This window comes from Penicillium verrucosum (assembly GCF_028828655.1).
Source record: "Penicillium verrucosum strain IBT 35672 chromosome Unknown utg000003l_segment0_segment0, whole genome shotgun sequence".
Classification (NCBI taxonomy): domain Eukaryota; kingdom Fungi; phylum Ascomycota; class Eurotiomycetes; order Eurotiales; family Aspergillaceae; genus Penicillium; species Penicillium verrucosum.
This window is the reverse complement of record NW_026643212.1, coordinates 4,458,139-4,474,205: the sequence shown is the minus strand read 5'-3', so window position 1 is coordinate 4,474,205 and position 16,067 is coordinate 4,458,139. Positions and strand designations below refer to the sequence as shown.

Genomic DNA, 16,067 nt, shown 5'->3' with positions numbered 1-16,067 from the left:
ACCAATCAATATACTACATGTAGCTAGACTTGACCTCGGTAGTCAATATCTACAAAGTAGGAAAGAGTAACACGCACTGTCAGCAATACAGAGATAAGCGTGCGCTCGGTGCTCTCCATGTTCGTTACGAACATGCGTCTATTGATCTACCCACGAGTCTATAAGACGCAATTACGAAAGAGCCGCAGAGATGTCGGACCGAGAGTTTAGAGCTCATGATAAAAGCCATTAAAGTCAAAGTGCTATAGAATATAGGGATAACCAATATAATTGCAAGTATGTACACCTAGATGTGTATATATCCATGAATGTAGTAGTTACATAGCTGTATGTTCTCCCGAACCAACTAAAAAATACCTGTATTTTCAATACCAAAGTGGAAAGTGGAGAACCAAAGTCGGTGATAATCCCGAGACCAGCCACCAAGCCCTGGGCATATTTGCTGCAGCTAACATTTGCTGCAGCTAACCCACCAGAGAGCGGCTAGAATGGCACGGATGTTTCCACTTGGAAATCAGAGTAATACTACTACCTACCTAGGTATCTAGGTATGTTGTAGGTGCTCCGTACCCCAGATCATTTCTATTTACACGGGAACTACAGCTCGTCCTAGCTCCTACAGCTATTACCTTGCCAGACTTATTTTCAGATATTGTCTCATTATTGTATGATGCCATGGAGGTTGTGAATGTGGACTTTTTTCTTTTTTCTTCCTAACTGAGGGGTAAAATCAGGATATCACAATGGGTTTATGTAGTATCTTTGCTCGATCCACTGAAAAAGTTACGAATCCCGCCCCCCACAGCCGATCTAAATTTCTGAATAAAATACTCTGCACCTAAGGTACCTAGGTATGATAGAAGAGTTGAACTAAAGCTGAATGGGGTAATGAAATAGCATCTCAAAATGGGTTTGACCGAAGGGGAAGGGGGAAGAAAAAAAGGTCTGATCGACTGCATGTCATCGCCCCTTTTTCCCGTGACAGTCGAGGATCCCGTTTAGCCCCCACCTCATTTATTTGATATTCCCGGACTACTTCGGGTCTATGCGTAAACCCACGTAAAATCCACCACCCCCCATTCCTCTCTCCCCTTTCACAAATCAAATTGAAAGTGAAATAGAAAGTCCGGCCATTCCCGGCTGTCGGTGGAGTTGAAGCGGGTTCAATACATTACGGGGGAGTCCGTGCAGCCGAGATACGCGTCTGTTTCACTCAAGACGTGATCTGGGCACGGTCGGAGACCGTGGCTATTCTGTACTTTTCCAAAACAGAAAAAAAAAAAAAAAATTGTAGTCCTCTTCGGTTCGGCCGGGAGAAGGAGAGCAAATCACGCTAAATATACAAGGTACGGAATATGCATATGCAGAGAACCCAGATGGAACTGTTGCAGATAAGAAAATAAAAGAGAAAGAAAAAAGAAGAAGAAAAAAAAAAAACCAAGTTGAATAGCCAGTTGTAGAACCCTATGAAGAGAGAAGAGGTCTTAGCCATTGATCTCAAAAGTACCAGATTGCGAGTTCGGACGATCACGACCAACAAGATATCCATATTGGGCCTTCTGCAGATGCATTCATCCCATCCTCTCCGGCCGTGCCCCATTCCGCTAAGGCTGGAACACCGTTAGACGCCAGAGCGACACACTGGCGCGAAGTCAGCGGTTGTTATCTGTGAAAGAAAAGGAGGTGACCGGGTTTCGTGAGGATGGTACCAATCATGATCCTGGTTTCATAAGGAGATGTGTCTGGATTGAGCATATACTACATGTTATGTAGTATAGCGTAACTACTAGTTAACTAATATAGGATGTAACTATAGAATAAGGTCGGTAATTTAGTATGTATATATCCCTAGTTAGGGATATTAGATATTATATAACTAACTAGTTACTAGACATTAGATATTAGTTACGGAGTCAGTTCTTATAAGTTATATTATACTATGTAAGCACGGTCCAGGTTCGCTTCCACTCTTACTTGCACGTTCACATTCCAGTATACTCGTGACCGGGATATTTACCTTCACGCCACCGAGGCAGCTAGTTGCCCTTCGGTATTAAACGCGCAATCAGGCGATCTGTCGACATGCTCTTTTTCCTTTTTTACATATTTCCACACGTTGTCCTCGTTGTCCCTATTGCTCTCAAATTCCCTATTTTCTCATATCTTTACAAAATCTTAGTAATATCCTATATAAAAATCCTATCTGGGCATACCGGGTATTGCCCCACTGTGAAGAGGAACAGGCTGTTACATGGGCACTTTTAGCGATCGCCACCAGGATTACATATGACCCGACCCGTATTTTTGTGTTTCTCACTTGACCTTTCTACATTGGACGACTATTATAACTAGCTAGCTAGTACTGTAGTACTAAGCATTCGAACTCCAAGTTACACCTAGGCAGCTTTGTTCCGACCAATATGCACGTTAGTTTTAATTTATTTAATCTTACTCTATATAGAGAAAAGAAAAAAAAATGAGGTAAAAAAAGAAATAGAACGCCTTATTAGCTCGGGTACTTTTGGCGGATCTTCTCTAGACTCCATTTTGCTGCGGATCGCGCTAATTAGAATGGTGTATGTTGTAGTTATGTTGTATTGTCAGAAGACGCAATTGTTCCACAAATCACCTTTTTATCAAAGCTATAGAATATTGTCCAACGTAAATTCTGGGCGTATATATAAATAGAGGTATCTCAGATCTGTGTCCAGCCATGAGTTCCGGTTACCTGAGCACCAATGAAGCCGAGGCAAAGAGCATAGTCGTGCATGACCGGATATGTTCTCCGTTTTGAATTACTTTGCCTTTTTGCGGATATAAAAAAAGGGGGAAAAACAACACATAGTTATATTGTTTTCATGGTACCTATGAACAAAGTACCTTTCATAGGGTTGCATTGTTTAGAAAGAACTAAACTACTAGGTATCTCATATGCATCCAACCCAAACCGTTGCCTATCCACGATCTTATTTTTTTACTGTAAAATCACTATATCACCAAATCACTAAACGAGTTAGTATAAATTAAAAAAAGTAAAAAGCACGAAAAAAAAGAAAAGGTACAGTACATGCATATATGTTCCCCACAGGGGTGAACGTGTTGAACATGAGTAAGCTGAACTTTTTTTTAAATGATTTTGAATTTTTGAACCTTGAAATCTTTATATTTGTGCACATGATATAAAGTATGTAGATATATACATATATTATTATATATATATATATATATATAGTTAATATGTAGTTATATATATAAATATCCAGGTATGTAAGATACGTAAAATGAATACTCTGCATGGGCCGCCAATATTTCCCCCACTCCACTCATAGACGGCCTCTAGATCCAGGGTCTCTGACGCACGAGGCAAAACCTGCCTGCAGCACACTCAAAACGACAACTAAGACTGGGGCATAGCTTTTTTAGTTCGGCTTTTTGATTTTTAGTGATTTTACCATTAGGTGACTATTATGGACTTTTTTTTTAAATAAAAAAATAAATATCTATCATTTAAAAATCATTTTATATTAAAAATAATTAAAAATATTATATTCGAGATTATCCTATTTATTTTGTTTAGTTCGCATGTGCTGCCTTTCTTCCTACTTTAATCTCTCCCTCCCTCAATCCAAGTACTCATCTTCTTTTTTTCTCCTTTTCTCCTCTATTCTCCTTTGGAATTGAAGGAAGCATTGTTTCCTTGACATTCGTTAAAGACTTGGATTGACTAGGCCTACAGAGGCAATTGACCACCCGACTTGGTTAATAGCTAATAGCACATTGAATGCTGTATACCTCCACATCTCTAAAAGAGCCCAAAGAATCATAGTTAGGGTTACGTGGGGACGGTCGAGTTTCACACCATGGCATTCCCATTTATGCGAGCATTCGTCACACTCTTGTGAGTACATACCTGGGAGCTCAATCCGACCACTACAACATATAACATAGCTAACAAGGAAAAAAACCAGTCTCTATCGTTATACCCGACTCGTGTTCAACTTATTCTCCTTTTGGTCATTCAAGCCAATCCCACCACCGGAGAATCCCAAACTGACATCGCAAGATGTGACGGTGATCATTCCATCGTTGGAGGGCTGTGGCGATGAGCTGGTGGAGACAATCCGGACAATTCTCGACAATCAACCCTTCGAATTGCTCTTGGTGACAATTGAGGCCAATCGCACCAAGGCTGAGCGCATGCTGAGTGCCATGCCAGCATCGAAATCGCGCATCCGTTTGTTCACAGTCAAGCATCCCAACAAGCGTCGTCAAATGACCGAAGCCATTCCCGAGGTCCGAACCGCTATTACCCTTCTCGCCGATGACGACGTGAGTTGGCCACGTACCTTGCTCCCTTGGATTCTAGCTCCCTTCGAAAAGGATGAGAAATATGGTGGTGTGGTGACCTGCCAGCGATTGCGCCGGGCCATTGCGCCGAGCCTCTCACAGCGCGTCTGGGGCTTCTTGGGTGCCCTGTACCTGGAACGACGCAACTTCGACTGCGGCGCGACTACTCATGTAGACGGTGGACTTCCCTGCATGTCGGGGCGGACAGTTGCGTATCGGACGCGAATTCTGCAAAATGAGGCATTCACCTACGCTTTCACCAATGAGGAGTGGTGGTGGGGCAAGTACCAACTCAACGCCGACGATGATAACTTTATCACCCGTTGGATGGTCTCGCACGGATGGGAAACTTATATGCAGTACCACCCGGAGGCCGAGGTGTTGACAACTCTGGAGGACAACCCTCGTTTCTTGAAGCAATGCGCCCGCTGGTCCCGAAGTAATTGGCGGAGCAATCTGACGTCGATGTTTCACGAGAAGCACATTTGGCAGTGAGTGCAACTTTTTTTTTCCCTTGAGATGTCTTACCTTCTCTTTTCTTCTCTTTTCCTTCTCCTTCGTCTCCCCTTCTCTTTGATCGGGTTAAAAAGAAACTTTCTCCGAGTTTAAAGGTGAAGTCATGGTGTGACCTTGGAGAAACAAAGAAAACAAAGAAACAAAAAAAAAATCACTTGATGCAGAACAGGAGCTAACATTTTTCTAATAGTCGTCAGCCCTGGAGTGCCTATGCCGTTCACCTGACCACTTTATCGCCGCCTGCCTTTTTAGGCGACATTTTACTTGTTTGGTTGTGCCACAAGGCGACTGGATCCTGGGGAGAGTCATTTCACGATCAATCTATGACTATGCTCTACCTCTGGATCTTCACTAGCAAGTGGATTAAGCTGTTGGGTCATTATCTTCGCTATCCTGTCGATGTGTTCTTATTACCAGTCTCCGTCATCTTCGGTTATTTACACGGTGCCATCAAGATGTATGCCGTAATGACATTGAATGTGGTATGTTTAATTCTTTTTAATTCTCCTTTTTCATCTCTCATCTTTTGTTTTTCACCCATTTCTTGTTTTTGTTTTATTTTCCCCCTTATCTGCATACGAATGTTATCCAAGCGCAACCCTCCTCCTATGACAACTCAGCATCATAGCGCTTTGATCATCTCGCTTGCTCCCTTTACCTATTTCCCCGGAGATCGCGCATCTGCCTTTCTCATTTGATTCCCATATTTTTGACATCCAGAGCTGGACTGACTTTGAGTTTTTTTTTTTTTTTTTTTAACAGACAACATGGGGTAGCCGTGATGGTGCCGATGATTATGACGCCGAGCGTATGAAGAAGCGGACGGATGCCGATCGAATGAAGCAACCGTATTATCCGCAATATCTCATCAAATGAGTTCTTCAATTCTTTTACCAAAAGAACAATTTCCTGTTCTCTTTCCCCATCTCTCATGGGGTTGTACTGGGAACAGGGGAGAACTTCTAGCCCATTGACTTGGCCCTTTATATCATGACGAAACGCCGTGACGACACCCATATGCTCTCTGCTTTGATTCTAGATCTGCCCTGATTTTTATCCTTCCCCCGCACCTCCCCAAAACCTTTTACCCAATCTATTCGACCTGTGTCGCCAAGTTACCGAGAGTGTGATACGAGCTTCGAACTGGCAATGCTCTCTCCCTCTCCAACATCAGCCCCCTAACCAATAAGTGAGACTAGTGATATCAGTGATATCACTTCATTGTTGGCATCTTTACTTTCTGCCCATTGTTTTTCTTTTCTCTGCACATTGCCTGGTTATCAAAAACAAAATGGTGGTCTCGATATCATCGAGGCTTTTTCCCCTTCTCTTCTTGTAAATTACAAAAGCATGGGCGGAGGTTGTTTTGCAGTTGTTCTATGCTTGACTCTTTGCGTCTCATTTTGCTGTTCAGCTTTGATTCCCCTGAGCTTTTTGCTGCGAGATCTGTTTTTTGTCCTTTTTTTTAGATGCAAGGTGGTATTCTGAATTTTTAGGTTTTTTTTTTTTTTTTTTTTTTTTTTTTTTTTTCTTTCTTCGAATTGCTTTCCCAAAATGCAAATAATTTCTAATTGATTGGAATATACGCATATCATATGGCCAGGGATCTGTAGAGAATAGAGAGTCCTACCTTGTAAAGCTACCTTGGAGGGAGGCATGTCATAGTTTCCAATTCTGATGCCATGCAGATGAGCCATGCAGAATGATTTGGTCTAGAACCAGTCCAAAGAGGTGTGGATGTGGTAAGAAAATAGTGTCAAAGTGAGCTGATCTGACTAGTTAGTTTATGTAGATTGTACTTCCAATGATACCTACTTAATAACTAATGTACAGATCCCCTTTGGGATTAAGATGTGGCGCGTGTGGCGAGCCAAGACTTCCCGGGCCAAAATGTTCGAGTTCCCAACTCCTTTGGATCCAGGAACCAATAATCATCCTTCAACCCTTTCTTTCTCTAATATAATCAATTGCCAAGGGGCCCTCGTTTAAGAAATGGTCGCTTTTGCTCGCGCTGTGCTTCCCTCGCGGCTATCCGCCGTTGCCCGTCACCCCGTCTCGTTATGCCGGCGCATCCACTCGTCTCCCTTCAGATCAGCTGTGGCACACCCAGTCACTGCACACGGCCCTCCTCCTAAAGCCCCGGCTACCCCGTCATCAGAGTTCAAGGACATTTCACAATCGAGCGATGCAGAGCTCCCAGCCTCCGAGGGTGAAACATCCCGATACAACCTCACTGCGGCGCTGAAGAAGCGGTTTTGGAAGGATGTCCATGTGCATGGAAAGTCAGGTATGAGCGGAATGAGCATTGGCTGTCTTTCTCATTGATCTCGTCCGGTAATAATTCTCCATACCTCACCAGCTAACATATTCACTTCTCCAGACGAATATCAAGTCCTGCTTGATAAGCGACCCGTCAGAACCCCGGCGAAAGAAGTCCTATCTATTCCTTCCACAAAACCTCACCTCGCCCACGCTATTGCACTGGAGTGGGATGTGATGACTTCCGCCCAGCAGGCCCTCAAAAGCCACCTTATCCCCATGACCTCCCTCGCAGCCCGCGCCACCGATATCGCCCGCGAAGATGCCGAGGGCAACAGCATCACCAGAAAACAGATTATCACAACTGCCATGCGTTACCTAGATACCGATACTCTACTCTGCTGGGAGCCCGAGCGACAAAGGCACGTGTTGGAACGGACAACGGACGACGGAAAGCCCATCGAGTCTCTTCGCCAGATTCAAACGAGAATCGCAGGGAACGTCATGAGCTTTTTATCCACCAAGGTCTGGCCTGGCCTTGAAATCATCCCTATCCTCGACGCCAACAGCATCATCCCTCTCTCCCAGCCGAAGGGTACGAAAGACAGTATCTGTACCTGGGTTTCGGAACTGTCTGCATATGACCTGGCTGGTCTTGAGCGAGCAATCCTTGCTTCCAAGAGTCTTCTCATCGCGGTCCGCCTAGTGGTGGAATGGAGTGAGAACTTCCGCCACGTTCAGCGACCCGAGACGAGGAAGTTCGGTATTGAGGAGGCGGCTGAGGCGTCGAGTCTGGAGGTGACCTGGCAGACTGATATGTGGGGCGAGGTAGAGGATACTCATGATGTTGGCAAGGAAGACTTGAAGCGACAATTGGGTAGTGTTGTGATCTTGGTTAGCGGGGAGACTCGATAAGCTACAAGCGCCTGTATATTGGGTATACTGTATGATAGATATAGATGGTCTAGATGATCTATGGCCTATATAGCCGATATGGGCTTGCTTTGTATAAATACGTGTACAATGAATACTACCATTCTCGGCTCACCATATTGTAACATTATAACATCGACATAATAAGAAAAATGACTCGAGAGGTTCCTACCTAACTAGTACTTTGTAAGTGTACCACCCTCTTATGCCAAGGCGGAGATCAACATCACTTGCCCCCCAAACAAGGGCCCGAGAAACATCCCCCCCCGAATTTCATTCCAATAGTCCTCAACCTCAGACAACACGGATATAGTCCAGTGTGCAAGGATGTCTGATAAACCTGAAGGGTAAGTCTTTGCTTTTTCAAAGTTTGGAGTTTTGACACTAGGAAACTCTCGATCCATGGTTCATCCTACATCATGACAGCTGTGAGACACCGGGGAATACCTTGGCTTAACTACCTTGGTATATCTGTCCTGAGCCTGTGACCTTCGAAGTAGTCACATGTGAACGGTGTATACGGTGTACGTGCTTTGTACTGACATGCCTCTGCTTTCCCAGGCACAAACACAAACGCTCTCGAAGCTCAATAGCACTTGCCCTCCTCCATCGTGACAAGTCCAGGGGCGAAGACAAAGACCCCGATGACAACGGAGACACCAACTTGATCGCCTCTGCCTCCCCAAGCCCTGGCTCGTTGAAACACACCCGCAGCAGCAGTCGCCACACCCGTCCCAAACAAGGCCAAGACTTGAGTCCGCCACCAGCCATTCAAGAATCTGCCGAGGATATGGACACAGCCGAAGACTTGCCTTCCTTGAACCAAATGGAGACTGGTAGCATGTCGCTCGAGCAGTCCGTCCGCACCTTTCGTCTCTTCGAGATCTTGCGCAGCGGCGATACCACCGCCATCTCCAAGGCCATTAAGGATACGACCGACCCGCAGGGCGTGAGTGCTCTTAGCGGCACGACCGTCCTCCATTTGGCTCTGCAGTGCGCCGAGCCCCAGGTGGTGGAATATGTGCTGTCCACCGCGGAGGACCTCGATATCAACTCGCGAGATCGGGATGGAAACACACCACTTCACATTGCCGCGCAACTGGGCCGGGCCCCGCTCGTTCGCGAATTGCTGAACCGTCCGTCTATCAACGATTCCATTGTCAACTATCGGGGTCAGACAGCTCTCGATTTGGCCCGTACTCCTGAAATCTTCCAGCAACTTCAGCTTGCGCGGTCTCTCTTCATCGACAGCAAGAACCAGGAAATCCAGGCTTTGATTGGAAACTCTGATTATAAGGGCTTGGAAGCTTTGCTTGAGGAACCTCGAGTGGAGGGTATCATGGATGTGAATAGCTACGATCTGGTTACCGACCTGACGACAGCCCATTCCGGTGGCACGCTTCTGCATGAGGGCGCTAGAAATAAAGATGCGCAGCTCATTGAAATCCTTCTGACACATGGCGCGGATCCTTTCCGTCGTGATAAGAAAGGGAAGCTGCCGCAGGATGTTACCAAAGATGATAAAACCCGCGCGCTCTTGAAGAGATCACCCGCTGCTGTTATTGCCCAGCGCGGTATTCAGGAAAGGGCTATTCTCGGAAATAGTAATGCTCAAGGCCTTGCTGGGCGCGTTTCGGTTGGCGATGCACCGCTTGCAGGCAAGGATGCCCGCGAGATGAGAGGCTATCTCAAGAAATGGACGAATTACACAACCGGGTATAAGTTGCGTTGGTTCGTTTTGGAGGATGGAGTTTTGAGTTATTATAAGCACCAGGGTAAGTCCAAGTGTGATTCTCAGTCTTGTCATCGCTCCTCGTACCATCGACCCCTGCTAACGTGCTCTATAGATGATGCAGGTTCTGCCTGTCGCGGTGCGATCAACATGAAGATTGCTAGACTTAACATGGATGCGCAGGACAAGACGCGCTTTGAAATCCACGGGAAGTCATCGGTCAAATATCACCTTAAGGCCAACCATGTTGTGGAGGCAAAACGCTGGTTCTGGTCCCTCAACAATGCTATTCAGTGGGCCAAGGATGAGGCCAAGGAGGAGGAGCGTCAGCGGTCGAAGAATGCAGAGGTGCTTCGCCAGGCTAAGATCGATCAGACAGAAGGACGCCCTACGGATACACCATCGGAGTCTGGCCTTTCTCACAAGCCCAGCACAAAGGGTCTCGCCCCTCCATCTCTGGGCGGTGGTAGCAGCACTGGTACAAGGCTCAGCACATATGCATCCCGTACCACCCTAGATATCCCGCCTGGAGACGAGGATAGCTCCGCTTATGGTGGTTCTTATGATCAGGTCCTTGCTCCAAACGACATGAATAGAGTAATCAGTCATGTCACATCTGCGCCGGAAGCAGAGGGCGAGGATGAAGAATTCATCGACTATGGTTCAAGCCACGAGAATGAGATGCCGGCCGCTGATAAGGATGCTCTCAATATCACCGCACAATCTGCGAAGCTTCAGTTGGATCTTCTTGCAAATGTGGCTGCCTCGCTACAGGCCGAGAAATCCAAAAATCCGGAAATGACCATTGCGGATCCAGCCCTGGAACAGGCCCTTGGTGCCTATGAGGCTGCAGTCAGCAGCCTCAAGGGTCTAGTGCAGAATCTGCTTAAGATCTCACGGGACCGAGACTCTTATTGGCAGTCTCGTCTTAGTAGAGAGGAGGCCATGCGTCAGATGTGGGAAGAAAGCATGGCCCGTGTGGCCCGCGAGCACGAGGAGTTGCAATCCAAGATGGGCGAGTCTGAAGAGAAGCGGAAGCGGACCAAGCGGGCTCTGAAGGAAGCCCTGGAGAGCGCGACAGGCAGCAGCCGTTCTATCGCCGGTGGGACGCCCCGTCTGGCAACAGACAACCAGAATCTTTTGGCCAGCCAAACTGAAGATGGTGTTACGGAAACGATAAATGAGGCAGAGCAGCCTGCACAGCAACTATCCACGATACCCGCACTCAGTCGCAATCCATCGACCTACTCCAAGCTCAGCAGTCTCTGTGGTTCAGAGTCGGACGGAGAAGAATTCTTCGATGCTATTGATGCTGGTGAAATCGAGGTGGAGGACTTGAACGCCGAGAAGGACAATATGGAACAATCTAAAGATGAAAGTGCTGAGCTTCGGGCTGTGAAGAGTACTATCATTGCACCCTCCTTCAAGGGTTATGAAGATCCCATTAGAGAGCGACTTAAGATGGATGCTGATGATCGGCCAAAGATCTCTCTATGGGTAAGCGGTGGTGTTTGCTTCTTCCTTTCTTCGGCAATGCTAACTACGGGTTAGAGTATCCTGAAATCTATGATTGGAAAGGACATGACGAAGATGACACTCCCGGTATCCTTCAACGAACCAACTTCACTGCTTCAGCGAGTAGCTGAGGACCTTGAATATACTGACCTCCTTGATATCGCTGCTGGTCGGACTGATTCAATGGAACGCCTAGTATACGTTGCCTCGTACGCCGCAAGTGAGTATGCCTCGACCATCGGCCGTGTCGCAAAGCCTTTCAACCCCCTTCTGGGTGAAACTTTTGAATATGTGCGTCCGGACAAGGGTTATCGATTCTTTGTGGAACAAGTCAGCCACCACCCACCGATTGGAGCTGCGTGGGCCGAGTCGCCTAAATGGGACTACTGGGTAAGTGCATCCGATTTCGTAACCCAATCTCTGTCCGCATGTGTCCACTGGGCTAACCAAAACTACGTATTCAGGGTGAATCCTCCCTCAAGTCCAAGTTCTACGGCAAATCCTTCGACATCAACCTGCTGGGCACATGGTTCCTGAAGCTGCGGCCTTCCACCGGCGGAGAAGAACTTTATACATGGAAGAAGGTGACCTCGTCGGTCATCGGCATCATCACCGGTAACCCCACAGTGGACAATTACGGTCTGATGGAAATCAAGAATTGGACCACCGGCGAAGTTTGCTACCTTGACTTCAAGCCCCGTGGCTGGAAGGCCTCATCAGCCTACCAGGTGACAGGAAAGGTCGTCGACAGCGAAGGCTCCCCCAAGTGGAGCATCGGTGGCCGCTGGAACGATAAGATCTACGCTCGCCACACCCCCCGGCTTTGAGGCACCTGTCTCCGGCCAGGATCCCGAGTCTGCCAAGACCTTTTTGGTCTGGCAGGCTCATGCTCGTCCTACTGGTATACCTTTCAACCTGACTCCATTCGTCATCACGCTCAATGCTCTCCCCGAGCCCTTGAAGGAGTGGCTCCCCCCTACCGATACCAGACGGCGACCTGATCAGCGTGCCATGGAAGATGGTGAATATGATTTGGCTGCTGATGAGAAGCACCGTGTTGAAGAGAAGCAGCGTGCCAAGCGCAGAGAGCGGGACACCAACGGCGAGGTCTACGCGCCGCAATGGTTCACCCGTGACAAGTGTCCTGTTACTGGAGAGGAATTCTGGGCTCATAATGGAAAATACTGGGAGTCCAGAGATGCGCAGGATTGGAGTCGATCCGAGGATATCTTCTGAGGGGTGCTTGGATTGTTGTTTTTTGGCTTGGTTGGTTTGTATAAGACTCTCAATTGTTATAAATAAACGAATGAATTCTGGGTAGCTTTCTTGTGGATATCCGCTCACCTGGGCAAGATCAGATAGTAAATGGTATATCTTTAGGTAAAATTCACCTAAATGACAACAATAAAACTAAAAAGCCCAAGTTGAAGATAACTAGATGGTCTCAGTCACGTGTTGCCGTAAAAACATCCCCCGGAGCTATCCTGTGGTCTGATCAGTTCCCCTCCACAACCAATTGACATCACAATGGCAGGATACACTTGTGTCCAGTGCCTACAGGTTCTCCGTCAAGGGGTCCGGGCCTCAGCCCCTCAGGCTCGCCTGCAGAGCCTCGCCACCGCACGGAGAAGAAGCCCCATCTCCCCGTCTTTCATCCGCAGCTTTGGCTCGCAACGGAACAACCGATCACTGGGCAGCGCCCCAGAACAACATAAGCACACACACAGCCAGTCCTGCTGTGCTCCCAAGTCCTCGCCTTCGCCTCTCGCCCAGCGGGCAGCTCACACGGCAACCGGGTCCTCCTTCGTCAACCCTCGGGCCGTCCTGAAACCCGACAACCTGTTCCACTCCTTCTCGAATTCACCCTCGCCGGCAATCCGCAAACGCGCCGAGTTCATCAAGCAGAATGCCTTCTGCCCGCACCCAAGCCATCAGCAGACCCGCGCGGCCGTCTCGCCGCACGACCCCGAAGCCAGAAAAACCACCGACGATGCAAACCTGCCCCCGGCCCATTCGCACTTCGAGTGTCCCGACTGCGGTGTGCCAGTCTACTGCTCCGAGGGTCACTGGATGGACGACTTCGAGGCTCACCTCGAGATCTGTGACACGCTGCGCCAGATCAATGAAGACGACCACGACCTGAACTCCGGCCGCGTCTTCCCTGAATTCCATTACCCCGGTCCTCAGGATGATAACTTCGTTATCAACATGACCAACTGGGACACTTATCTCTACACCCGTGAATTCGCGGCTATCAACGACGACCGCTCCATGCGTCAGGTTACGCGCATGCTAACCTATCCCCAGACAATCGGCAGTGTCCTGCACGAGCTTAGCCCGTACGGTGTTCGTTCTGGCGGACGGCTCACACCGGAGGGATTGAAGAGTCTGAGTGGTAAGTCAAAGTCCTGATTCTATGCAGCATAATAGTCCTCAGGACTGCTAGCAGTATTCCCACACAACAAAACTAATTCATCCCCAGCTCTCCGCTACTCCCTCCACCCCCCTAAAGCCGGTGAAAGCATCGACGTCAAAGGTCTCCGGTTGAAGGCGCCCCCCAGTACGAATCTTCATTCTCGGCGCCCGCGCAGAGTCGTCCCTTCCCCGCGACGTCTGGCTGCAGCTGCAGTACATGTATCCCCGCGCCCTGCTGCACCTCATCTTCATTGGACCGGAGAGCATGGCGAATCGAGACGGAGAGTATCCGCTTCCCGAGCGCACACCTGAGAACCCCTTCGGCGGCATCGTCGAGGACAGACTCGGTGGCCAGATGAAGATCACTACCTACGTAGACTACTTCCACACTATGAATAAGGCGCAGTATTTCGGTCCCTTCGATCCTTACCTGGATTGCTTTATGCTCTTCCATCCTGGTCTGGGTCACCCGGCTAGCTCGCATGAGTGGGAGGAGACGCTGCCTCAGTTGCTTGAGACTAAGGTTCCTATCATCTGTACTGGGTATACCCAGTGGGATCTGGAGCGTGATATTAACTGGGTGGGGGAGAAGTGTCGTGGAGAATTCGATGTGCTCCTTGAGCCCGGCGAGAATATCTTCCGCAGTCTACGCTGGGATCTGAATGATCAGGATCCTCATGATGTTTCTTGTGGAAACTGGGGATTATGGGCCTTCCGAGGCAAGAGGTATGTGGTGTCGTTTGCTGAGTCGAGGGATGTTGGCTAACTTGCTTGACAGATACGAAGCTGCTTTCTCCAAAGAGGAGTAGGCTAGTTCCAGTTCACATTTCTGTACGATATACTTTTTTTTGGTGGCCGTTCTTGGAGTCATTGTAGTAGATAAGAACAGTTTCAGTCCTCTCCTAAGTTATTCACGATTATCGATGCGCTTGATTCAGCCAGTTCTTGTTGTCAAGCATACGCCGTAGATGAAGCCATAGCTAAGCTATCATCGAGAAGCTAGAAATTTTTACTATATATCTAAAGACCACACGCTCCGTTCATGATTGAAAGATTACAGATTAAGCGAAGGTCAAATGTAGTCACAATGAAATATATCAATTGTACAAAAAGTAAAGCTCGTAAGTCTTACACTCGTCAAGTAACAGTAGTATGACATCCAAGAGCAAAGATGCAAGCATCAATGTGGAGAAAAAGAATCCAAAGTCAACCCAAGACAGAAAGGAAGAAGCATTAAGGTCAGAAAATGCTTGGGTGAGATCAAAAGGGGAGTAACGAAGGGAAAGAGAAAAGGGTATAAACATCGGAAAACACGTCAAAAACCACCGTAACCAGAAAGTAAGCAGGTTAAAAAGAAACGGTATGTCAGGAAGAAAGAATATGTAAAGAAGAAAATATCCCAAAAAAGAAAACATGGGAAGGATCAAGTGGAGGCCATTCTAGATGGCCGAAGCAGCCTAGTATCAAGGTTGATACACTGGATGCAATGCAGCAAAAGTCGACATCAAGATCGGGGAGGTAACTCAAACATTCACTCGTTCAAATGAGTCAGAAAATGGAGTTTAGATCATGAGAACACCAGCGATGGCGACTGCACCAGCAGCCATGAAACCAGGGAGGTGGATTGAAACAGCACCGGCGGTAGCAGGGGCGGAAGGAGTAGCCGAGGCACTCTCACCGGCGGGGGTGCTGCTAGCCCTGATCAGGGGAGTGGAGGAGCTAGCAATGTGGCTCATAGAAGGGGTAGCACTAAAGGAAGGAGTGCTAGTGATGACAGGCGTCCAAGTCGACGAGGGAGTTTCAGTCGAAGTTGAGGTTGGAGTGGGAGTTGAAGTGGACGACGGGGTGTATCCAGAGGGCACCAGAGTGATGGTCTTGGTGATACAGTCGGCTGAGGCAGATTCAGCGGCGAACGCGACGGGCGCGAGGGCCGAGAGGAAGAGGAGAGCCTTGGTGAACTGCATTGTTGATGTTTTGGTTCAATGTTGTTATGATATTGCGAATTGAGAATTACGAATTGCAAAGAAGAGAGTAATTCGAGCCAAAAGAGTGAATGCAGCTTATAAAAGAATGTAATAGCTGGGAGAACAAAAAGAGTGACACTGTTTATAACAGGAGAAGGTTGCAAGTTGAAGAGAGGGAAAAGGGAGAAAGGGAGTTGCCAAGGCGTCTGGACGGGACAGACACTAAGGCAGTAAGGCAGTAAGGCAGTAAGGCGGTAAGGCATTAAGGCATTAAGGCATTAAGGCATTAAGGCAATAAAGGATTATTCATTGGAATATCATTCTACCTACCGCTACCGGACGTCGTAGGGGTGGGGTTACATCGGCGATAGGTCACCTAACCGCGA

At 47.8% G+C, this 16,067-nt stretch overlaps 5 protein-coding genes across 5 annotated transcripts; 4 read left to right on the top strand and 1 right to left on the bottom strand.

Moving 5' to 3' along the window:
* Positions 1-3,860: 3,860 nt before the first annotated feature.
* N7516_009252 (glycosyltransferase family 2 protein) lies at positions 3,861-5,739 on the top strand (the record flags this gene model as incomplete). The annotated part of the gene is made up of 4 exons (XM_057221971.1): positions 3,861-3,898; positions 3,969-4,838; positions 5,054-5,345; positions 5,626-5,739. The coding sequence occupies 4 exons, from the start codon at positions 3,861-3,863 to the stop codon at positions 5,737-5,739; spliced, it is 1,314 nt and encodes a 437-aa protein (XP_057072243.1).
* Positions 5,740-6,855: 1,116 nt separating this feature from the next.
* N7516_009251 (ATP synthase complex assembly protein ATP12) lies at positions 6,856-8,037 on the top strand (the record flags this gene model as incomplete). Its single annotated transcript, XM_057221970.1, has 2 exons — positions 6,856-7,150; positions 7,244-8,037. The coding sequence occupies 2 exons, from the start codon at positions 6,856-6,858 to the stop codon at positions 8,035-8,037; spliced, it is 1,089 nt and encodes a 362-aa protein (XP_057072242.1).
* Positions 8,038-8,382: 345 nt separating this feature from the next.
* On the top strand, positions 8,383-12,538 carry N7516_009250 (OSBP family protein; the record flags this gene model as incomplete). The annotated part of the gene is made up of 6 exons (XM_057221969.1): positions 8,383-8,402; positions 8,617-9,830; positions 9,903-11,284; positions 11,339-11,692; positions 11,767-12,001; positions 12,054-12,538. 6 exons carry the CDS (start codon positions 8,383-8,385, stop codon positions 12,536-12,538), a joined length of 3,690 nt encoding a protein of 1,229 aa, XP_057072241.1.
* Positions 12,539-12,829: 291 nt separating this feature from the next.
* On the top strand, positions 12,830-14,553 carry N7516_009249 (putative mRNA processing protein (Mss51); the record flags this gene model as incomplete). The annotated part of the gene is made up of 4 exons (XM_057221968.1): positions 12,830-13,697; positions 13,785-13,838; positions 13,864-14,443; positions 14,496-14,553. The coding sequence occupies 4 exons, from the start codon at positions 12,830-12,832 to the stop codon at positions 14,524-14,526; spliced, it is 1,533 nt and encodes a 510-aa protein (XP_057072240.1). The 3' UTR covers positions 14,527-14,553.
* Positions 14,554-15,279: 726 nt separating this feature from the next.
* N7516_009248 (putative extracellular serine-rich protein) lies at positions 15,280-15,681 on the bottom strand (the record flags this gene model as incomplete). Its single annotated transcript, XM_057221967.1, has 1 exon — positions 15,280-15,681. The coding sequence occupies one exon, from the start codon at positions 15,679-15,681 to the stop codon at positions 15,280-15,282; it is 402 nt and encodes a 133-aa protein (XP_057072239.1).
* Between the last annotated feature and the right edge of the window lie 386 nt (positions 15,682-16,067).